Source organism: Bubalus bubalis, chromosome 11 (assembly GCF_019923935.1).
Source record: "Bubalus bubalis isolate 160015118507 breed Murrah chromosome 11, NDDB_SH_1, whole genome shotgun sequence".
Lineage (NCBI taxonomy): Eukaryota > Metazoa > Chordata > Mammalia > Artiodactyla > Bovidae > Bubalus > Bubalus bubalis.
In genome coordinates, this window is record NC_059167.1 from 95,072,737 (window position 1) to 95,098,545 (window position 25,809).

The 25,809-nt window shown below is 42.8% G+C and overlaps 1 protein-coding gene across 1 annotated transcript in view; it reads right to left on the reverse strand.

Moving 5' to 3' along the window:
- IQGAP2 (IQ motif containing GTPase activating protein 2) overlaps positions 1-25,809 on the reverse strand; it is a 306,733-nt gene that overhangs the window by 232,261 nt on the left and 48,663 nt on the right. Inside the window, exon 2 of the mRNA XM_006051068.4 lies at positions 25,108-25,207. Coding sequence (XP_006051130.3) covers positions 25,108-25,207 — 100 coding nt within the window. The remainder of the gene's footprint in view (positions 1-25,107; positions 25,208-25,809) is intronic.

Below are 25,809 nucleotides of genomic sequence, written 5' to 3' on the forward strand. Positions count from 1 at the left end.
GTTTTAGCTCACAGCGTTCTCTGAGGACTAAATGAACCAAAAAGCTCTTTACAAACTGCAGTTATTACGTCCAAGTGACCCGGGCCTGCTCTGTTTTTGCACTATAGAAGCCAGCTGTGGGGGTGACTGTAACATGCGAGGTGGTGGGTTAACGAGCATCTCAGGGGCTCGTCTCTCGAACCTACCCCTACCAGCCATCAATTTTTAAACGTCTAAGTACGAGTCAGAGTTGAAAAACATGCTTTTTGATCAAAGCACACTGATCTTGTGAGTCTTCAGACTAGTTTTCATACTAACTTAGCCCCTTCAATCGTCCCTTCGTTTGAATCATCTGGTCAACTGTTCACAGTGAGGTCTGAGAGGGCGGGCCATGCATGCTGTGCACGGAACACCCGGCCTCAGCCCTGGCGCCTGGAGGCGCAGAGCGTGACCAGGCAGAGCTAACTGCCTACCTAATACCTATCTGCTCCCTTGCTCAATAACCACAGTCTATACTTAAGTCCCCCACAGACGAGCCTTCAAACCGTGAACCTCCACAGACGTGCATGCGCCTTCCGCGCACAGAAGCGCGAGCAGAGCTGCCCCTGGCCCTCCGTCTCCTACAGCGACGCATCCGTCAGCGCCGCCATCCTCTCCGCCCTCCAATCAGCAACTCTTCTTACTCGTTCACTTGATGCCAGCCCCTGTGTGCCAGCTGTTATACTGTACTACTGTGCTTTTCAAGGTTCAGTACTGTAAAATTTAAAAAGTCTTACTTTTTTAATGTTTTTTAATGTATTATTTATGTGAAAAGTATTATAAACCCATTACAGTACAGTACTATACAGTCGATTACGTTAGTTGGGTACCTTGGCCAACTTTGTTGGACTTACGAATATGCTCTCAGAATGGCACTGGTCCGCATAGAGGGACTTACTGTAGTTTTTAAATGAGCACAATGGTACTGTTGGAGAAGACTCTTGAGAGTCCCTTGGACTGCAAGGAGATCCAACCAGTCCATTCTAAAGGAGATCAGTCCTGGGATTTCTTTGGAAGGAATGATGCTAAAGCTGAAACTCCAGTACTTTGGCCACCTCAAGCAAAGAGTTGACTCATTGGAAAAGACTCTGATGCTGGGAGGGATTGGGGGCAGGAGGAGAAGGGGATGACAGAGGATGAGATGGCTGGATGGCATCACTGACTTGATGGACGTGAGTCTGAGTGAACTCTGGGAGTTGGTGATGGACAGGGAGGCCTGGCGTGCTGCGATTCATGGGGTCGCAAAGAGTCAGACATGACTGAGCAACTGGACTGAACTGAATGCTACTGAGAATCAAGGATACATTTTCCAGTCAAGATCACTGTTAGGTTTCCAGCCATCACAGATATACACTACATATAAACACATAATGTTCATTACTGTAAAAAATATATTCACTGCCCTACCTCTATTCTAAGTTGCTTCCTTATCTCTTGGCTTACCTCAACCAAACTCAGAAAGAAGAGGAAATCAGGATTTTCACCTAATTTCCCTTCAATTAGCCTGCAATCTTTACACAGAGTTCAGTTTAAGAATGTGAGATTCCTTCACAGAAGGTGCACCGCCTTGCCTGAGTGCCACACACAAAGCTGGGTGGAGGGCTGGAGTCGGGCATGGAGAAGGGGAGATGGGAGACTGTCACGTGCTGGAGGCTAGCAATTCTAACCCTACAACAGCCCACACACAACACCCTCCCTTTCAGATCTACATACGGGTATATAAATAAAAGACAGCCCTAATTAATACATGATATCAATATTAAAAAGTTAAACCTTTGTCTTAGATCGAAGCTAACTGCCCTGTCTTCCAACTGACAATACTAAATATAAACACACACACACACACACACACACACACACACGTCATGGTGAATAAAAACAGCAGCACTGTATTCATGGTGCGTAGAACAGTGTTTGGTATGGAGTAAGCACTCAATAAGATAAAACCTTGTGATTAATTAAAAAATTAAACATCTTGTATTCCAGAGAGCTTTCAGGTTAAATGATTACTAGCCTGATAGTGAGAAAATGTGCTTGAGACCTGTACGAGAAAGAAAAACAATGAAGAGAAGGGAACAGCTCACTTATCACCATAACTGAGCTTGTAAATGGTTAACAGTGGCAAAATAGCATATTACTTTGGAGGAAGTTTAAATTCAGTCATCTTTTATATGATATTCATATATATCATCAGCTTCTTTTAAATGGGTGTTTGTCACTTCTAAGGCTGTGATAATATTCATTTTAGTAAGGGAATGCCTGTTAAAAACAAACAAACTGACTTATAATACTCTTCTGTACTATCAAGATCAGTAATACATCAAAATTTCAGATAACTGGCAAATATTCATTTAGGAAATTTTCACAATCATTTGATAGGTGTTCAGCAATACTTAGCCAAAGATAAACAGAAGCATCTAATATTCTGAAAACTGAGCCACAGGGGGAAAATATGAGTTTATCTCAACGTAAAACAGTATACTGATATAAGCCTGAAATATAACTAAGGTAAGCTGATCTTTTATGGGTAAAATCCTATGGACGGGGGGAGATAAATTGGGCTGAGATGTAAATCTACATTTCATAGACCTGAGCAGAATCTACACTGAACTACTCCTGTACAGGATGGACATGTTGTAATCATATGAGACTTATTTTATTTAAAAGATAGCTTAAAACTCCCATGATAAACTATTCAAACTATAGACTTTTTGTATCTCTAGTCCTTATCAACTTTTTCCATGAAGATTCAGCAGAATGTCTTTATTCCAAAGCTAATTCTTCCTCCGTGTTTAAAAGCAATTTGCCCTTCAAGTACATTGGTCTTTGCATTAGTACACATTCTCAATTGCTCCAAAGTTACCATAGCAACCATTGCCACTTTGGCCTTGTTTAGATTTTTGAGAGGAGAAAATGATGAGCCTAAATATTAGGGACCAGACTTCCTTGGCCGTCCAGTGGTTAACACTCCATGTTCCCAGTGCAGGCAGCACAAGTTTGATCCTTGGTCTGGGAATTAAGATCCTGTATGCCTCAAGGTGTGGCCAAAATAATAACAATAAATATTAAGGGCCAAATTTTCATACAAATATCATACCACCAAAGATTAAAAGCAGAAAAAGTGTATATTCTGGAAGAATCATTGATAAATCTTCCCGTTTAGGCTTGAGAAACTTAAAATTAAGATTTTCAAGGTTGGTAGTGCTTTAATCGCTCAGTTGTGTCCAACTCTTTGCAACCCCATGGACTGTAGCCTGCCAGGCTCCTCTGTCCATGGGATTTCCCAGGCAAGAATACTGGAATGGGTTGCCATATCCTTCTGCAGGGGATCTTCCCCAGCCAGGGATTGAACCTGAGTCTCCTGCAATATAGGCAGTCTCCTGCATTGCAGGAGGATTCTTTACCTACTGAGCCACCTGGGAAGCCAGATGATATTTAACATACTCAAAGTACACTTTACAGATTCAGGTTAAAATGTACTTTAAGTGTGCTAGTTATCTAAAATGCAAATGGAAACAATCGGCCTCCCGCATGGCCCAATTCAGAAGGTACAGCGAACAGAAGGTGCTTGATAGTGTACATCGCTGTCTCACTGGAGTCAAGACCAGGGTTGAGCAGAAGCCGGAGAGGACAGGGAGGTGCTCAGGGCAAGGGGTCTGCCCAGAGCACCTCTGACACCCAACTCGGCCCCTTTCTCCTCTGACCACAAAGGCAGAGGAAGCATTCAACCCCCAGTGGGCGCTTGTATTACACCAAGAACTGATTTCTGTAAAAACTTCAAACACTAGGACACCACTCAGGGCTTTAAGAACTAACCAAATGCAACTAATGCTAGGTAGTCTTTACTACATGGAAACGCTAAGATTTGTTTACTCCTTAATGCAACTAAACTGTAGCAGAAGTATTCTTTCCTTACCACACCACGGGGAATCAGAACCTACCACTAATGCAAAAGCATTTCAAAGCTACTCCAGATAGGGTTTTGTTGTAGACAGGGTTTTGTTGCACATGTCTCTGTGTGTATTTATTTAATAAATCTTTACACGTCAAGAGGGCTCAAAATACTCCACAAAAAGATATTTACACAGGAAACACCATCATCTGGAGAACTGGGTTCTGAACTGGGCTCTGAAAATTAGTTTTCTTGCCCCTTTCACCAGCAGCATCCTACCTTACAGTGCTAAAGGAAAGGCAGGGACCCAAACAATTTTTAAAAATTTAAGCGCATAGGACTTCCCTTATGGTCCAATGGCTAAGACTCCATGTTCCCAATGTAGGGGGCCCAGGTTCAACCCCATGGTCAGGGAATTAGATTCCACATGCTACCACTTAAAGATTCCATGTGCTGCAACTAAGACTCAGTGCAGCTAAACAGATATTAAAACAAAAATTAAGAACACTATACGCCTGATACCTGGATCCAATGCTTCACAGAGTGGAGCAGAAGAGATGCCTACCAGGGGAGACGGGAGAATACTCTGGAAAGGAACAAATGTGCAGAGCTCAGAATTGGGAAGGAAAGCATCAAGCAGAGGGAGGGAGACCAGTTAGTGCTGGAGCCACCCCTCCCCACCCGAGGGGCTTTCCAGAGCCAGGCTGACACCAGCCCCTCCCACATCTGTAAAGACAGCTGGGCTAGATTATTCCTATCAACCAAGGACATGTTGGCACCTGGCTGAAGCAACGCCCTGAAGCCTTCATAGCACATGAAATTACATGCTCCGCTCTGGAGTTTCTTTCTTTTAAACTAAGCTTACATTTACATTTTAAAGCAAGAAACCAACCAATGGAATATCTGGAATTGGAGCTGGAAGTCCTCTTAACCACCACACCTTCGACAAGAATCCGCTGGAAACCAGGTGTCCAATGGAATGATGAAATAAGTAACCATGACCAACGAGATGGCCTCTGCCCTCAAAGAACTTGCACCCTGACACCCCAGTGTCAGGCAGGTGTCTCCCCTCTCCTCACACTGCAGCTCCCAGGTACTTTAAGTAACCACAACACCAAAGCGTTTATTATTATTATTCCCTTGATCCTTGCCTATCCTGTGGCTCCTTCTGGCAGGCTTCTGAGGGGCTAAGGAGTTATCTATCTGGAGTCTTCTGCCTAACCTCTCAATTCCGCGTGGCAGGTAGGGGGTGGGGATTGAGGTGGAGGAGAGGCATTGGGACAAGCATAGGAGGATATTAAGACAGGGGCCTGAGAAGAGAGGGGCACACCTATCATTATCTACAGGCCTGAAGCTGAAGCTCCAATACTTTGGCCACCTGATGCAAAGAACTGACTCACTGAAAAAGCCCCTGAAGCTGGGAAAAATTGAAGGCAGGAGGAGAAGGGGACGACAGAGGATGAGATGGTTGGATGGCATCACTGACTCAACGGACCTGAGTTTGAGCAAGCTCCGGGAGCCAGTGATGGACAGGGAAGCCTGGCATGCTGCAGTCCATGGGGTTGCAAAGAGTCAGACACGGCTGAGCTACTGCACTGATACCGATTCAGGGCAGTAGGGGAGCTGAGCCTAAATGAGGTTGATTTCAGAAAAGGTACCACCCTGCTGCACTGCTCCAGGTGGCCAGGAGGAAACATGCAGCCTTTTATATGCACCTGACCTGAAGAAGTCTGGTTTCCCTGCTGCCCAAGTTACCTATTGAAAGTCAAAGTGTTAGTCGCTCAGTCCTGTCTAAGTCTTTCGACCCCATGGACTGTAGCCTCCCAGGCTCCTCTGTCCATGGGATTCTCCAGGCAAGAATCCTGGAGTGGGTTGTCATGTCTCATAAGAATGATATTTAAAAACTGGATTTGCTCTGCCAACATCAGTATTTCCTCAATGGATGCTTTACTATGAAAAGGTATAATTCACCAGATGTATATTTCCAGGTTTAAAAAGCACTTTCCTAGTCTCCCGCTGCTATAAAAGAGGGGCCTGTATGTGGTACTGAAAATATTGTTTACAGAAGGTAGATTCCACTGTGAAGCTGTCCAGACATACTCATCCATCCCCACACAAACCTATCCTACCTCTATTTATGCTAGATAGGAAGTAAATCTGCAAACAGCATCAATAAAAAGCAGCTGAAGGCACACATTCTTTGGCTAATTAAGTTGGGATGCCTGATTTACAGCTGTTCCTACTCTTGAAAATGTTTTGTAATAAAGAATGGCATTTAAGAGGTACTTTGCTCTGTGTTTCAACACTTTATAACTTACACCAATACAGTGCTTGACTTTCAGCCTGTGTTTCCCATCGTAATACTATGATGTAGGTGTGACTGGTGGCTGGGACCCATTTCACAAATAAGGAGCCTGAGACATTGAGAGTGTGCTTTGCTCAAGGTCCCTCAGGTGCTAAGAGAACCAGGACTAATGAAAAGCCATCAACTCTCGTTCATACACTGAGAAGAACAAAGTCAGCATGTCACCTCCACAACTGACTTTCAGTTGAGGCCAAATTAAACATTGAGTCTGCTCATTTTATTTAGCTGCTCTGATAACTAAGAGACTATTTTCTGTTGCTTCTGCAGCTATACACAATGACTTGCCCTGTTAAAAAAAAAATTTAGAAAATGTTGGCCTGGATAGAAAGACAGCATCCTTCCTGGCCTTTTTAACAGTAGAGACTTTGTTTCTAACTCCAGGTATTAAAATGTCAATGTTGGGCCTATTCTCCTCCATGCTTCTTTTAACTTCTACCTCCTCCCTCCATCACCATCCTTGTAATATTAAGCATTGTGGACAGGTCTTAATTTAACCCTAAAAATAAGGTGGCCAATTTTGTTACAGTCCATCATTAAGTTCTTCATTAAGTAAGAGACAAGGACAAAAGTACCATGGATTTGCTGCCAACAGAGAGGCCTGTTGACTAACAGGTGACTTTCCAATCACCATCTTATCAGTGTCGATCTTGGTTACTTAACATCATGGGCAAAGCAAGAGACTGGAAGAAGCAGAGGCTGAAGTCAAGGGGCTGGTACATCACCCGTCTTCCTCCACCAGCTCTCCCCCTCACAGCTGTTGTGATATTATCCACTCACTCTGGGAAACGGTGAGGCAGCTGCACCGGGGCTAAAAGCACCAGAAAAGGAGAATTCGTCGCATGCCACTAAGTATTCTTATAAGTATCCTGACAACTTCATTGTTGCTCTAAATGTGAATGTGGGTTTGTAACAAAATGGAGGGATGTGGAGGGGAAATAAGCCAGACAGAGAAAGACCAAGACTGCATAATATCACTTATATGTGGAATCTTAAAAAATAATATTACAACAAACTAGTGAATCTAACAAAAAAAAAGAAGACTTGCAGATGAAGAGAACAAACTAGTGAATTGGGGGGAGAGAGGCAAGATAGGGGAAGGCAATTAAGAAGCACCAACTATCGTGTATAAAACAAGTTACATGGATAATTGTATGCCATAGGGAATACAGGCAATATTTTATAAGCATAGGGTATATAACCTTTTACAAGTGTGAATCACTATATAGTACACCTGTAACTTACATAATATTGTACACCAACTATACTTCAATTTTAAAAATGTGAAGGCATGAAGGAAACCAAGGGAGGAAATGTCAAGTTCACTTCACTGGTGAATTCTCCATCCCTACTCTCTCAAAGCTCCCCTTTGCTTCCACTGCACACACAGCACACATCTGTGCCCTTTCCTGTCTTCACTTGTCATGGTCAGAAGTTCCTTCAGGACCCTCCTTGCACACTGACCTCCCTCCAAGGACTGAAGCAGCAAGTGTACAGAGCCTGTCCTGTCTAATGTGGTGGCCCCTGGGCCACGTGTCTATGGAACATATCCCATGCAGCTCGTCTGAACTGAGATGTTGGGGAGAAGAGATAGTGATATATTTTATTAATACTATGTACACTGATTGTATATTGAAATGATATTTTAGATATAGTTGGGTTAAATAAAATATGTTAAAGCTACTTTCACCTGTTTCCATTGATTTTTTAATGTGGGAACTAGAAACCCTGCCATTCCCCAATGCACCCTGCCCCCCGCCAGCCTCTGAGCTCATGTCCCCTTTGTTCTGTCTGTATCCAGCCTGGGAGGCACATCACGAACACGAAAATAACACTCCATCTACCCCTTATTTATCATCTATCTGAGTCTCAAAACCAACACACAGCTCCACATGACACGAATGAATTTATTTTGTCTGATGTAGCCGCTGGACTTCCAAGCGGGCCCATTTATCATTCATGTTTGCTGAACCTTTGCTAATTCATCCTCAAGTCTGCCTTGCTGGTGTGTTTCAGACTGTAGGCAGTGCTGATCCACAAAAGGTCTATTTCAATCTGTTGGTGCAGACTGCATCATCAGGGCTGGGGAGCTCTATCTGCACAGAGGCCCTTCAAAACTCCCATCCCATCACCTCATGAACACAGTGGCCGCTAGACAAACCACCTCAGGAGACAGAAAGGTGAGCAGCACCCCATCCCAGAGAATGCAGAACTGTGAGAGGTGTGGCACATGCCCCACTAAACATCTGGGGATAACAGATCAAACACGAGTATCACCATTGGGGGACCACCATTTTCACAAAAAAATACCCAGGCACAGTCAACTGATCGGTGTTTCCCAAGGGGACCCATACAATTCAGAAGTGCAAATCAATTATCACCAAGAGCTATTTAACACAGAGAACTGGTGCCCCTCACAAGGCTCCTCTAGGCCAAATCACACTGGAGAAGAAACCCAAGGTGGGACTCCTAAAATCACTGCATCATTCACACAGGTAAACCAACCTCACCTCACCCTGTGCCTGGGGGGCTACTGAGAGCAAGAACATCTTCCTCAAGGAGTTTCTGGCTAGTTGGCAAAGGACAATAGGCGTTAAAAGTCACCATCAACTATCAATCTAATGAGTGTAACTGGAGCTGGACCAGGACCCAAGGCAAACCCCAGGAGGGAAGGACTCTCCCTACAAAAGGCTTCAGGTGAGTCATTTGTCATTTGTCATTCTACTAAGCAGTCCTCTTTATGCACAGGCCCAATCTATTTTAATCTAATTTATACATATTCCTTTACATGTGTCTCTGGAACTCTCAACCTCTTATAAAAACGTTAATTCTCCTATAGCCTCAACTTTCTCTTTACACTTTCCCCACTACTTGTCTTAGTGACAATGTGGCTTTTCCTTCACAGTGCCACTTCTCATAAACCGGGGATGTTGTTGCTGTTAAGTCACTAAATCGTGTCCAACTCTTTGCGACTCCATGGACAGCAGATGACAGTTCCCCAAATTTCCTTAACTCGCAGGGCTGAGAAAGGGAGGGTCATTCATCACCGTTCCAGCTGAACCTTCTTCCAGGCCATGTCCATCATCTCTGTTTATAAGACCTCTCCTCCACCTCATTCCTCAACTCCTCTCCCTCCTAATCCAGGACTTTCCTTTCTTGATACCATGACTGTGTACCTCCCACACCCTCCTCTGCTTGGAGGCTTTAAGAAGGTGGATGATCTTGGGAACACCCAAAGCCACAGTTCAGAGACTTCCTCCTCTACCTAAGGATTTCACCTCCATTCTACTTACACTGCACACAAGCCCCACCACACCTTGGAGCTTATCACTACCCAGAAACACTCCACCTTTAAGAGTTGGACTTCCAAACCTCTGGTTGTGGCTTTCTATTTACCTATTTCTCCACTTCCTGATTCTTTTAGGGTCTGCCCTTCATTCCCCGGGGGGTGCTCAGTTCAGTTCAGTAGCTCAGTCATGTCCAACTCTTTGCGACCCCATGGACTGCAGCACGCCAAGCTTCCCTGTCCATCACCAACTCCTGGAGCTTGCACAAACTCATGTCCATCGAGTCAGTGATGCCCTCCAACCATCTCATCCTCTGTTGTCCCCTTCTCCTCTCGCCTTCAGTCTTTCCCAGCATCAGGGTCTCTTCCAATGAGTCAGTTCTTTGCATCAGGTGGCCAAAGTTTTGGAGTTTCAGCTTCAGTCCTTCCAATGAATATTTCAGGACTGATTTTCTTTAGGATTGACTGGTTTGATCTCCTTGCAGTCCAAGGGACACTCAAGTCTTCTCCAACACCACTGTTCAAAAGCATCAATTCTAAGGTGCTCAGCTTTCTTTATGATCCAACTCTCACATCCATACATGACTACTGGAAAAACCATAGCTTGGACTAGATGGACCTTTGTTGGCAGAGTAATGTCTCTGCTTTTTAATATGCTGTCTAGGTTGGTCATAGCTTTTCTTCCAAGGGTGGCACTAGTAGTTAAAAAAACAAAAAACAACCTGCCAATACAGGAGATGCAAGACACGTGGGTTCGATCCCTGGGTCGGGAAGATCCCCTGGAGAAGGAAATGGCTGCCCACTCCAGTATTCCTGCCTGGAGAATCCTATGGACAGAGAAGCCTGGCAGGCTACAGTCCTCAGGGTTGCAAAGAGCTGGACAGAACGGAGGGACTGACACTTTCACTTTCTTCATTCTCATCAGAGATGGTTCTGTGACTCTTGCTAACTGCCCTCCGTTTTACACATGCTGTCTTCATGAGCCTCCCTGATGAGTCGGGACCTCAAGGCCACCCAATGTCAGTGATGCTCACATGGACCCTGAGGTCCCTCTCTCTACGCCTTGCTCAGAAGCAACATGCCAGTCCCTGAGCCTAGTTACCCCGTCCATTTGCTCTCATCTTGGAAAACTTCCCAGTAACACGCTGATTGGTTCTCTGGGGAGAATGGAGGACTTCCGTTGGCTCCTCAAAACTGCCCAGGCTTTCCAACCCTGGCTGATGCACAATCACTTTCTCTATAGCAGCTGTTTTTATTCCACTATTCTCCCAACTTTCTCACATCAGCAGATGATGACCCCCAATACACTTCTTCGTCCCATCTGATTAGAGGAAAGGATGTCCATGTTCTTTACATCTGGGCAGGGCTGGGAAAGCTGGAGCTGCTTCGGCCAGAGATGAGAGCGTAATCCTGGAACCTCAGTGCACATCAACCTTTACTTGAGTGATTTGGTTTTCTTAATCTGTTGTAAATTATTTGTTTATTTAGTGAAGAATAGTTGATTTACAGTGCTTCGGGTGTACAGCAAAGTGATTCCATCATATATACATACACATACATATATATATATTCTTTTTCAGAGTCTTTTCCATTATAGGTTACCTGAGTGGTTTGTTAAAATGCAGACTCCACAGCCCTAGAGATGGATTTACAGGGTCTGGAGCAAACCTCAGAAGCCTGAATTTACACGCATACCTCTGTGACCCCAATGTAAGTGGTAACTGAATTTAGAATCACGGTCCAAACTCATTCTCTCACTCAGATGATGGAGCTGCCTCAACTTTTGCCCTGTGAAATGCCGGAAGAAGGAACAGCTAGATATTACAAATTATTTGAAGGAAAAAAAAAAAAAATCAATCAACACTTAAGCCAAGCAAGACTGAAAGAGGAGAGTATGGAAATGACAAGAACTGTGAATTCTTGAATTCATATTCTAGCACCTAAACAGGTTCAAGTTTCTTAGCAAAAATGAAAGATATATGACAAAAATGTACACACAGCTAATTCCTCCATACTAAGAATTCAATGTCTCACTAAAAACAAACTGAATTTACAAAACAACAAGCTTAATATTCAACTTTATTTCCACGTATTTCACCACTGAACTTTTGATGAATACTTTTTCTGATCAATATGACTTAGAATCATGGGAGAAAAGAGTTGTCAACAGCCAGGAGATCTTTATACTAATCTCAAATCTGCCACTAATTCTACCGTAGAATAGTGAGTTGACAAACTTCTCTGCACCTCAGGGTCCCCGTATACAAATTCAGGATTTGCCCTCTTAGAAGAAAACAAAAGTGTTCAGACCCAAAAGGCAATGGAAGACTGTCTTACAAATGCAAGAAAAAAAAATCATTCTGTAACAAGCACGTGCAGTTATTTGGCCCCCACCGGCCTTGCTTGGAGTCCCTCTATCTCTTGAACGATGACACTGTTCTCTGACTTCTGAGCATCACAGCATGAGGCAGCCTCGGGTGGGGAGGTTCATACAGGAAGGACGAGACTTCAGTGGTGTTGGCTCTTCATACCTTTTGATGTCTCAACAAAAAAGCAAAGCATTCTCTCAAACCAGTCAAAACAGTAGCAGAACCAAGAAGACGACTGATGAGTTGAATGTAGAATCCAGACATAACCAAGAGGAAAGATGCATCAAACTGTCTTGAGTGAGAATAAAACCTACACCACTGAAAAGTGTAAATTCCTACTAAAACATTAAGAAGATGGATAGAAGAGAGACAGAGAAAAGACAAGGACGAACGGGTGGAGACCACAAGGCAGATTCTTCCCAGAACAAACTACTGGCAGTAGTCACAGTTAAAACAAAAGCAAGCAAGCAGCCAACAGAAAAGGGAAAAGAAGAGAAAGAAAAAGGAAAACATAAAGACAATGGCTATATTTTGATAATTCTACCTAAACTCAGATAGTGAGAAGTGATCAAGAGTGAGAACAAAGTTAGTCCACATAGAACCTAGAAACCAAGATCAGACAAACCAAAGTTTTGAACTTACAGTGAAGACATGATCAAAACGCATTAAGAAATAAAGACGTGAGACAGTGTTTGTTTTTTAAGCACACAGGTTTTGAAGTCAGACAGATCTGAATTGGAATATAGTTTATGTCGCCAGCTGATCATGACCTTAGAAAAATTACTTAAGTTCTTCCAGCCCTCAGTTTCTCCACCTATAAAATGGGGATAACCCTGTGTAAACTGAGGGCTCCGGGCACCATGCCTGGTAACTAGACACTCCGTGTGATAACCTCTTCAGTAAGGAATGTTTGAGACCATGGAGAATTCCAAATACCTCCCAGCTTTCCAACTTCAAAAGCCTGAGAACCAAATGTGAACTCTGGGATCAGATGTCAGTTGCTAAACTTCTCCTTGGCTGGAGAAGATTCATATTGATTATTTGTATTTAAAAACTACCTGTGCTCTGAGAAAGTATCCTTTCATTCGTCAGATCACACCTGTCTGGCACCTTTCCAAGATATACCCAAGGCTAGAGCACAAAAGATGTGAAATTAAAAGCAAAAAAGTCTCCCAGCTCCCGGGCTTGGCTGATAGCAACCACACCATGCTTCCTGCTGAGTCAGATAAGCAACGCCTACGTCTGCCCCAAGGCATTTGACCTCTGAGCTCCTCTGATCCCTAAATCCAGTCACATGTCAAAGCCTTCGGCTTCTCCCTTTACAACCTTAAAGTCTGTGCCTCCAACTCCAGCTCCACACTCCCTGGACACCGCCCAGCTGAACCTCAGCCCCGAGGCTCCAGCGCAAGCTCCACACCCTGGTAGGCAGGGCTGCCTTTACCCTGACTCCTCTGGTTCCATTCCAGTGTTGGTTGCTCTGTTGTGGCCGACTCTTTGTGACCCCATGGACTGTAGCCCACCAGGATCCTCTGTCCATGGACTTCTCCAGACAAGAACACTGGAGTGGGTTGCCATTTCCTTCTTCAGAGGACCCTCCCGACCCAGGGATAGAATCCATGTCTCCTGCATTGCAAGCAGATTCTTTACCATCTGAGCCACCAGGGAGCTTCCACGTGTGTGTATTAATCGCTCAGTCATGCCCAACTCTCCGTGACTCTACGGTCACAAAGACCATGGCTCCTAGGTCCGTGGGATTTTCCAGGCAAGGATACTGGAGTCCTGGCCTACCAGAAAGGTCTTGAGTCTCTCCAGCCTGACTTCTGAGGTCAGCTGGTTAGAAAGCAGCTCCAAACAGATCGGTCCTCAGAGGCAGGCCCTCCCCTCCTAGAAGACAGACCCTGAAAAGGGCCCCTACTCTCAACTCAGCTGCGCCCACCCCCAGCCCCCATCCCACTAGCCTGCCAACCACTGCACAGAGCAACTTCATCTTGACCCCCTGGACAGCGGAGGTGAGGGTAGAGCCAGGGAGAGGATGAGGAGGATGAAGGAGGAATAAATTACTACAGAAACATGAAAGCTATTTATGGTTTGAAAATACAATTAAGAATTCCTTAAAATTTCATTAACGTTCTGTATAGAGCAGCAACATGTCTCTTAATAAGCTGACTACCAAGAAAGATCCTGCCCTCCCAATTCCAAGTTCCTATTAGCTTTGCTTATGAACACAGTCATGAGTAGCATCCTTAGAAATAAAGAAAGTAAGGTCCAAAAGTGCGGAGAAAGTCCAGGGGATTCTCTAAAGCATCTCTAGTCCAATGATTCTTTTTCTTAAAGTCAGTTCAGTTCAGTCACTCAGTCGTGTCTGACTCTTTGTGACCCCATGGGCTGCAGCACGCCAGGCTCTCCTGCCCATCACCAACCCTCGGAGCTTGCTTTCTTAAAGTTCAGTTCAGTTCAGTTGCTCAGTCGTGTCCGACTCTTTGCAACCCCATGAATCACAGCAAGCCAGGCCTCCCTGTCCATCACCAACTCCTGGAGTCCACTCAAATTCATGTCCATCGAGTTGGTGATGCCATCCAGCCATCTCATCCTCTGTCGTCCCCTTTTCCTCCTGCCCCCAATCCCTCCCAGCATCAGAGTTTTTTCCAGTGAGTCAACTCTTCGCATGAGGTGGCCAAAGTACTGGAGTTTCAGCTTTAGCATCATTCCTTCCAAAGAACACCCAGGGCTGATCTCCTTTAGAATGGACTGGTTGGATCTCCTTGCAGTCCAAGGGACTCTCAAGAGTCTTCTCCAACACCACAGTTCAAAAGCAGCATTCAGCTTTCTTCACAGTCCAACTCTCACATCCATACATGACCACAGGAAAAACCATAGCCTTGACTAGACTAGACGGACCTTTGTTGGCAAAGTAATGTCTCTGCTTTTGAATATGCTATCTAGGTTGGTCATAACTTTCCTTCCAAGGAGCAAGCGTCTTTTAATTTCATGGCTGCAGTCACCATCTGCAGTGATTTGGGAGCCCCCCAAAATAAAGTCTGACACTGTTTCCCCATCTATTTCCCATATGTAATCATAAATACTCAGAGTGAAGCAATCCCCAACTTAAGGCTCTCTCTTGCTTCAACATTTGCAACATTTCTCCTTTCAGAGCTGATTCTCCAGCTCAGGACTAGGTAAGGCCAGCACTAGAGGCTTGATCTAATCCATGAGGTGTCCTTTTGGTATCTGAGTTGTAAGCACTTACACAAAAGGAATCACACCCGTGTTTTGTTTCCTTTCCAGGGCACACACAAAACTGTCCCAGACTCGCTAATACAAAGAACAGCTTAGCTCACAGAAAGAGCTCTTTGAAGATAATATTTCTAAACAAGCCCATCACAGAGGCAAGGCTTTTTTGCTTTGTTTATTTTCAGAGGTAAGACAGAAAAAGTAAGCATGGCAAAAGATTTGTATGCATTTTTCTCTTTTCCTTAAAAAAGGAATATTATATTTCAGGAACTTTTCTTGGGAAACACAATAGCAGCCCCATTCATAACTACTTGCTCAACTGCAATTTGCAAACTCCCTTTCCATTTCTTGCCAAGATTCCCTCTCCATTTCCTGACCTTCATAACAGCTCCAGCTGAATTTCCTTCCTCAATCCCCAAAGAGAATCCACCATCTTAAATTTTGCACAGTTGTCCTAAAAAACTGAAGAACTGAAGTTTGTAAAATAGACTTATTTTCAAATATATTCAAATGTATTTTGCAGAGATTAAGATGAAATCTACTCAGCAGTATTCTTTTGGAAAAGCAACTCCTTTAAACAGTGAGATGTTCCGGCACCAGAGAGAATTTTTCAAAGCCTGTGCATGTCTGCAGAACCCCATGCCAGCAAAATTCACATAGCAAAGAAGCTATCAAGTTAGCTTTTAGGGCTTACCTAAAAAGAAAACCTAAAAATCCATGTAGTATTATTTAATATGGTAGAGGAATGTACAACTTAGTTTAAGATGGCTCACAATTCCCCAAAATCACAGCATAAATCACCTTGGTACCGTAATCATTTAGACCAAATCATCATCTAAGTCCCGACTCGGTTTCTGACAGTAACAAAATCTATCCTCCCCCTCCAAAGTACCCTTTCCGGGGTCAGTTTCAAAAGGCTATGTACATACCCTGGAGAAGGCAGCGTCTAAGGGGGCCGGCCCCCAGTGATCTTCACCTTTTTGAATTCATCCCTTTGTGTAATCCTTCCCCCTCCTGAACACAAGATGGATTTAGTAACTTGATTCTAATGAATAAAATACAGCAAACTTCAGGCCGTCATTTTTGAGAACAGGTTACAAGACTGGTTTCCACTGTACGTGCCCTTTCTGGCTCGTTCACTCTGATGGAAGCTAGTGCCAGGCTGTGAGCTGCCCTAGGGAGGGCCCAGAGGGCAAGCGAAGCCTCTGGCAAAGCACAGGAGGACTAGGTGAATGCCGTCGAAACACCCCGTGTGCTTGGAAGAGGGTCTGCCCTGCTTGAATCCCAAGAGGACCACAGGGACCCAGAGCCAGGGGACCCAGGAAGCTCTGCAGATTCCTGACTCCCAAAAGTGGTGAGATAAGGCCGTTCCTGGCAGTCCAGTGGTAAAAAGTCGGTGCTTGCGCTACAGAGGGCACAGGTTCCATCCCCTGGTGAGGGAACTGACATCCCACATGCTACCAAATGCACATACACGAAATGCAGATAACTATTTGCTGTTCTAAGTCACCAGGTTTGAGAGCAATCTGTTACATAGTCATGGATAACTAATGCATATACCAGACATCCTCTGCCTCCTGACACAGTTAGGGTTAGCTCTCCAAGACATCATCTAAATCCTTTAGCCTGTACAGAAACATAGCTCCTGGAGGGAAGAGCCACTTCATAAAGGAATCATCTGTCTTTTTTGAGATATGCTCTAAAAATATGTCTTTCCTTTTCTCTTCACTGCCGTTAATATTAGTCATTTAAACTTAAGTCTCAAAATACTAATAAATTCTTAAACTTTTAACTTCTTAAACTTAAGAAGTCTATAGGTACAGACTTCAGAATTTTATAAACTATGAGCAAAAATTTCAGCCACACACAATCATTTTAATACACAAGCTACTCTTCCTCTCTTCATTCATTCATTCATTGAAAAATACCCTCTACCCTTTTCTGGATATCTTCTAGTTTACTGTGGTGGCATTAAATTAACTAGAATTGCTAGCCTTTTACCTCAGTAGGAGCTCCCCAGGTGGTGCTAATGGTAAAGGACTTGTCTGCCAATGCAGGAGGTGTAAGAGACTTGGGTTTGATCCCTGTTTTAGGAAGATCCTCTGGACGAGGGCACGGCAACCCACTCCAGTATTCTTGCCTGGGGAATCCCATGGACAGAGAAGCCTGGCGGGCTACAGTCCATGGGGTCACACAGAGTCAGACCCGACTGAGCAACTTGGCATGCAGGCACACATAATTCAGCAGGTCACATAGGGCAGGAAGAATTTGTACCATCTGATTGTAACAGAGAATTTTCCACTGAGACAAATACCAAATTTGACCTCCAGGTTGGCAGTCTAGCCAATCATCTATAATCCTATCTACCATGAATATAATTCATACCTTACTTGTTACCTCTAGGAGAACTAAAACATACAGGAAATAGAATACAATCAACCCTCATCAATAACAAAAATTCAGTGCTGGGCACTAAGTAATTCATTCAAATATGGAGGAGATACAATGTCACTGAGAGCTTGTAACTAGGTTATTTGATTCAGATGGGGATGTCAGAGAAGGATTTCCTGAAAAAGGTGAGCTGCCATGGTGACTCAGTCAGTAAAGAACCAGCCTGCAATGCAGGAGACCCAGGTTCAAGCCCTGGGTTGGCAAGATCCCCTGGAGAAAGAAATGGGAACCCACTCCAGTAGTCTTGCCTGGGAAATCCCATGGACAGAGGAGACTGGCGGGCCACAGTCCATGGCGTTGCAAGAATCGGACATGACTTAGCGACTAAACCAACAACCACCACCATCTGAAGACAGAGCAGAGTCTCACTCAATAAAGAAGAGGAAACAGGATCAACACAGTGCAAACATCCTGTGTAGGAGAGAACACTGAAATGAAGGTGGGCGAATGTAGCTGGAAGATACAGCAATAGGGAATGGGCTCACGGTGAGACAGGAGACACTGTGAGGACTGGACTATGCAGAGCCTGTGAGTCCCCACAGGAGTTTGGGTTTCATCCTCAGAGCATTAAGAAACCACTAGAAGGTTTTAAACTAATCAGAAGTTTGAAAAGATTCATCTGATAAAGGACTGAAGCAACCAGAGGAGTGGGGGAACCAATCAGAGACCACCATAGTAATCTAGCAAGTGATGCCGGAAGCCGGCAGTGGACTGATGGTGGAACAGAGACGTGAATACGTCAGGGGGATTTAGGAAGACAGTGGGCTAAATATGGGGAGATACCTATGCACACACACAGAGAAATGAATACAGCAAAAGTAAGTGAAGGACAGAATTTCAAACCCATGAGTAAAAGCTTTAACCTCACAGCAGTGAGCTTTTTTCGAGTAAGTGTTATTAGCTTGTGTGAGCTCCCATCTCCCGAAGTGACCCTATTCTGCCTGTTTGTACACAATGGATGCTCAAAAAAAAAAATCTGAAAAATGAATAGTGTTTAGACATCTCATGTGTGTTCGGAGTACCTTCTATGTGCATTTTATCTGCTAAATATTGTATTTCACAGTTTTCTAAGGACCTCTCCAAGCCAGGCAGAGCAAGGGAACTTTTCTTTAACAAGAGCTTTAATGAGATATAATTTACATACATTTGACTCTTTCAATTGACTGAAAACAATCCAGTGGTTTTTAGTACACTCACAGCATTGTGCAACCATCGCCACAATCAACTTTAGAAGATTTTAGTCCTGGCCAAAAAAACTCACACCATGAGTATCACTCCCCAAACCCCTCAATCCTGCCAGCCCTAGGCAACCACAAGTCTACTTTCTGCCTCTAAGGATGTGCCGATTCTAGACATTTCATATAAGCGGAATCATAACAATGTATGTGGCCCTTTGTGTCTGGCTTCTTTCATTCAGCATAGTCTTGAGGTCCACCCATGCTGTAAATATGTTCATTCTTTGTTTTTTAAGACTACTGTTTTAGGTTTACAGCAAAACTGAGGGGAAGGTACTCAGATTTCCCACATATCCCCTGCCCCCAGACACGCCCCAGACCCCTCACAGTATCACCATCCCCCATCTACGTGGAACATTCACTTGAATTTATGAACCTATATTGACAATCAGGCTTCCCTGATAGCTCAGTTGTAAAGAATCTGCCTGCAATGCAGGAGACCCCACTTCAATTCCTGGGTCAGGAAGATCCACCGGAGAAGGGATAGGCTACCCACTCCAGTATCCTTGGGCTTCCCTGGCGGCTCAGCTGGTAAAGAATCTGCCTGCAATGTGGGAGACCTGGGTTCAATCTCTGGGTTGGGAAGATCCTCTGGAGAAAGGAAAGGCTACCCACTCCAGTACTCTGGCCTGGAGAATTCCATGGACTGTATATCCATGGGGTTGCAAAGAGTTGGACACGACTGAGCGACTTTCACTTTCATATTGACAATCACCCAAGTTCATATCCACAAAATAACCTATACTGACAACCACCCAAAGTTCACAGTAACATTAAAGTTCACTCTTGTTTCTATACATTCTGTGGCTTTGGACAAATCATGACACTTATCTACCATTGTGGTATCTCACAGAACATTCCTACTGTCCTAAAAAGTCCTCTGTGCTCCCATACTCATTTTCCTGATATTTTTACTGTCTCCACAGTTCTGCCTTCTCCAGAATATCATACACGTGGAGTCATATAGTATGCAGATTTTTTAGATAAGCACTTTTCACACCATAATATGCATGTAAAGTTCCTCTGAGACTTTTCATGGCTTGATAGTTTCTTTTTTTTTTAGTGCTGAATAATATTCTGTTGTTTGGATGTACCAAGGTTCATGTATCCATTCACCAACTGAAGGACATCGTGGCTGCTTCCAAGTTGTGGCTATTAAGAAAAAAGCTTCTATACACATCCCTGTGTAGCGTTCTGTGTGAACAGAGCCTTCATTCCACTGGGTAAACACAGAAGGAGCACAATTTCTGGATGATATGGTAAGAATTTTATTTTATTGGGCTCAAAAATCACTGCAGATGGTAACTGCAGCCATGAAATTAAAAGATGCTTGCTCCTTGGAAGAAAAGCTATGACAAACCTAGACAGCATATTAAAAAGAAGAGACATCACTTTGCCAACAAAGGTCTGTAATAGTCAAAGCTAGACATACATTTCCAGGAGTCATGTATGGATGTCAGAGTTGGACCATAAAGAAGGCTGAGAGTCAAAGAATTGATGCTTTTGAACTGTGGTGTTGGAGAAGACTCTTGAGGGTCCCTTGGACTGCAAGGAGATCCAACCAGTCCATCCTAAAAGAAATCAGTCCTAAATATTCATTGGAAGAACTGATGCTGAAGCTGAAACTCCAATATTTTGGCCATGTGATGTGAAGAACTGAGTCACTGGAAAAGATTCTGATGCTGGGAAAGACTGAAGGCAGGAGGAGAAGGGGACAACAGAGGATGAGATGGCTGGATGGCATCACCGACTCTACGGACGTGAGTGTGAGCAAGCTCTGGAAGCTGGTGATGGACAGGAAAGCCTGGGCTGCTGCAGTCCATGGGATCGCAGAGTCAGACACAACTAAGCAACTGAACTGATACCTAAACATTTCATTTTGGGGGATGCTAATGTAAATGGTGTTTAGTTGTTCAATGCTGGTACATAGGAAAGCAGCTGACTTATATGTTAACCTTGTACCCTGCAAACTTTCTCTAACTGCTTATTAGTTCCAGGATTCTTTTATTACTCTTTCAGGTTTTCTATACTGTCAATCTTGTCATCTGCAAACAAAGATAGTTTTTAATCTTCCTTTTCAAACCCTATAGCTTTTATTCCTTTTCTTATTTTATTGCATTAGCTAAAACTTCCACTATAAAGCTGAAAAGGAGTGGTTAGAGGGAATATCTTTGCCTTGCCCCTAATCTTAGTAGAAAAGTTGTAAGCTTCTCACTAAGCAGTCTGATGTTAGCCGTAGGGTTTTTTGTTAATAGTCTTTCTCAAGTTGAGGATGTTTCCCTATATTCCAACTTTCCTAAGAATTTTTATCATAAATAGGTGCTGGATTTTGTCAAATGCTTTTTCTGCATCTATTGATATAATCACGTGATTTTTCTTATTTAGACTATTGATGTGATAGAGCACATTTAATTGATATTCAAATGCTGAACCAGCCTTGCAAACCTTGGATAAACCCCACTTGGTTGTGATTCATATAGTTCTTTTTATACATTGTTAAATCTGATTTGCTCATATTTATTTTATAGCTGAAGAATGCTTCATTCTATGGATGACTGTTTATTCATTCATCAGTAGATAGACATTTGAGCTGTTTCTACTCTCTGCTCTAATGAATAACACTTCAGTGAACATTTATGTGAAGGTTTTTATATGCACATGGGTTTTCAATTTTCTTGGGGATATACCTAGTGGTGGAATTGCTGGACCAAATGGTAACTCTGTATTTAATTTTTTGAGGAGCTGCCAGACTATTTTACAAAGTAGCTCCACCATTTTACAGTCCAACCAGAAATGTATAAGGGTTCTGATCTCTCTACATCCTTGCAAACAATTCTTTTTGATTATAGCTATCCTAGCATGAAATGGTATCTCATTGTGGTTTTAAATTGCATTTCCCTAAAGAACTGATGTTAAGCATCTTGTCCTGTTCTTATGGTTCATTTGTGTATCTGATTTGGAAAAAATGTCTATTCGGAAACTTGGGCCATTTTTAAACTAGGCTATTTACTTTTTATATTGAGTTATGAGTTCTTTATATATTCTGAATATAAGTCACTTAGTTAAGTATATGACTTGCAAATATTTTTTCCCATTCCATGGGTAGTCTTTTTAGTTTCTTGGTGGTATCCCTTTGAATCAAGAAAGGTTTAATTTTCCTGATGTCTAATTAATCTTTTTTTTTTTGGCTTGGGCTTTTGGTGTTGTCTCAAAAATCACTGACTCAAAAACTCAAGGTTGCAAAGATTTACTTCTGTTTTCTTCTAAGAGATTTACAGCTGTGGTAAATTTTAATTATCATAACAAACCATTTTAATTATCATAATAAACCATTTTAAGATAATTTTTGTATGGTGTGAGGTAGGGATCTAAATTCATTTTTATGCAGGTGTACATCCAGCTGTCTCAGCATCGTTTGTTGAAAGACTGCTTCCCCTCCCCCCCCCCCCACTGAATTGTCTTGATCAAATGGTTATTAGGTTGAACTAGGCTTGCATTCCTGGGATAAATCCCACTTGGTGGTAAATAAGCCTTCTCATATGTTGCTGAACTCAGTTTGAGTTTGTTGAGAATTTTTGTATTTGTATTCATAAAGGATATTGGTCTATGGTTTTCTTGAGGTATCTTTGTCTGGTTTTGGTATCAGAGTAATACTGGTCTCAACAGAAAGAGTTAGGAAGTGTTCCCTCCTCTTACATTTTTTGAAAGAGTGGGAAGTTTTTTTTGAGTACTAACTCAATTTTTTTTTACTTGTTTTACATCTATTTAGTTTTTAAAATTTCTTCTTGAGTCAGTTTTAGTAGTTTGTATCTTTCTAGGAGACAGTACATTTCATCTAGGTTAACCAATCCATTGGCATATAATCATTTATAACATTCTGTCAACATCCTTTTTATTTCTATAAGACTGGCAGTGATATCACCTCTGAATGAAGCACTTTTGAATGGTCTGAGATTAACAATCATAGAATCTTGAAATTATTAAAACTAAAATCGAAGGTATATCTATTGGACTCTAACAATTCTGAAATTTAAAAAATTTTGAGTTACAGGACATATAAGCTAAATATCCTACCAGTTCTCACCTCTGGAAAGAAAAAATAGAGGCAAAAATACAGAACCCAACACATTTCTAGTTAAAATACACCAAAGTCAGTTCAACTGAAATAAACAAGAAACAGTTCCCGGCTAAATTTTCACATTCTAAGTACCCCCATTCAATAGAAATTCAATATTCTAAAGCAACTACACTCACAGGAACACACACATGCATGCACTATAATACATCCAATATAATAAATGCCTAATGCATTAACAGTGTAAGAGAATCAGGCAATAAACTCTCTCAAATAAATAACTTTTTGAACAGAGACTAACTCACTCCATTTATGTTTTGAGTTTAGGGCCATCAGAATTCTGCATACTATGCTTTCTGAAATCACAGCACACGTATTAGTAGGCACATAATTTTTACATACTCCATAACCAAAAACCAACTTCCCAGAAAGTCATAAGAAATGTTCAGATATTAATAAAAGATTCATAAATACATATTACATCTAAATCTCTACTTGCAAGGTAAGTTTAGGAAAACGATCTAAAAGGAACAACTGTGTATTTTACCATCTATTCTTTCAATGAAACTGTTCCTAAGGAACAGTTCCTGGAAGGCTGCAGTCCATGGGGTCGTTGAGGGTTGGCCATGACTGAGCGACTTCACTTTCACTTTTCACTTTCATGCACCGGAGAAGGAAATGGCAACCTACTCCACTGTTCTTGCCTGGAGAATCCCAGGGACGGCGGAGCCTGGTGGGCTACCGTCTATGAGGTCGCACAGAGTTGGACACTTGGACACAACTGAAGTGACTTAGCCGCAGCAGCAGCAGAGAGGAGACAAAACTGAACTTCCCACAGGGTTGACCTGTCCAAGGTCACAGAGTTCAGAAATGGTGAAGCTGAGACCAGAAAATCCAGTCTACTGACCCCCAGTCAGACACCTTTTCCTTTGTGTGGCACTGCTCCCCACTTCTAGAAGCCTGGAGGCAAACACTTAGAACGCACAGTGTGTGTCAGGAAGAAGCTTCCACTAACTCTCCTGAAACTTTTTCATTGAAAGTATGCTTATTTTGAATGTCTGTGAATCCCTATCCTTATCTAACTGGAGCCACAATTTGGCTAAAAGCATGTTTTTAATAATCTTAGACATACAGTGAGTCTTCAGTGACTTGCAACCTGTCAACTTCCAGACATGTTAAATAACCTTTAGAACTTAGTCTTTAGAGCTTAGAGCTAAAAGGCACTGTGAAAACATTAAACAATCCTGGAAAACCCCCTTTTAAGCAATTTTGAGGCCAAATTAGTACATGTGTCACTGGAGGTTCTTCTACAAAGCACTGATGAAAATCCTCATTCTTTGAGCTCTGTAGGTAGCTATTTATAAGTGATCAGAGATAATTAACACCAACGACCATTAACTCTGTGTTTATTTTCTACAGAGATAAGAGAGCTGAAACATATCTGTCTATGGAACAATACTGTTGCTTGATCACAGTGCAAAGCATTAAGTCAGAATCTACCTCAAGGCATCCGGGCATTGCAGTATGCACCCAGCAAAGGACAAAGTTCTGATTCCCCTGATACAGAGGCCTAAGTGTAAATACTTTCTTTATCTTCACTTTCTCCTTGGAGAAGCCAACATTTCCTTGTAATCTAAAAAGTCTAAAAGAGTCAGTGCGATTTTCAGAGACAGCATACCTTCAGTGATCACACACCCATGAGTTAAAAAGGAGACTGTTGTCATAAACCTGCCCTCTTGCTTAGTGAGCAATGGACTTCGGTCCAACATGCTGTGGGCATGTAGGAATATATAATTACACATTAATTAATAATAATAGTGATCATTATAATCACTGGGGTAGGGTTGGGAAAAAGATCTGAGGATACTCTGAGGGAAAGGAAGTTGGTTTAAGTCTCTGCAGCTCCCCCAACATCCATGCCAGAGAGACGAGAAATTTTGAAATAATCTGTAATTTTCCAAGAGATTTCCTGGAGGCTCTGAGGAAGAAAAAGGAACAGATGCCTCCCTAGTGCCTTGATGCTGGCTGTGGGAGCAACTTTTTCTCAATTCTTCCACTGACAACACACAGGTTGATTCTTCTCCCATTACCTTAGTCCTAACAAGGCTGCAAATGAGTTATTAAAAATATAGTACCCAAAGTTCATCTCTAAGAGAAGGGGCACAAATAGACCAAGTCTGACTCTTACCTTTTGGCTTCCTCCAGGTGACACAAATATTCATAAGCGATATTCTGCCGCCTCCTCTCATCCATCTCCTCTGCAGAGAGTCTTTCATCATCTACAATAGCTGGAAAGAGAGGATAACATCACATCACTTGGAAGAACAGTGTTCAAATCATGAGACGACCAACTGGAAAAAACTCACATGCAGCTCAGCACTGAACATTGAGAGATGGGAGTATTGAAACATCAACCACAGAAAGAGAATTGCCTTTGGATTTTACAATGTTATATTATTTCTAGCAAAAACTGCAATACTGAAGTATCAGTCAGTTCAGCTGCTCAGTCATGTCTGACTTGTTGCAACCCCATGGACTGCAGCACGCCAGGCTTCCCTGTCCATCACCAACTCCTGGAGCTTACTCAAACTCATGTGCATGGAGTCGGTGATGCCATCTAACCATCTCATCCTCTGTCACCCCTTCTCCTCCTGCCCTCTGAAGTAGACATGGACGTTACACAACAGAAAGAGAATAGCGATCAGACCTCACAGATGTGACGCCACAGGATTCAGACAGCCTCAAACTAACTAGAGGATGGTCTACCAGTACTAACTGTCCTCAACAAGCTTGGAGAATTGGTCCAGTGGCTCAGAGAATCAGATTGTCCTGGAAATTCTGGGGTGGAACAAAGAATCTGCAAGGACTTGTGTTTTCCCACTCCTAGAGG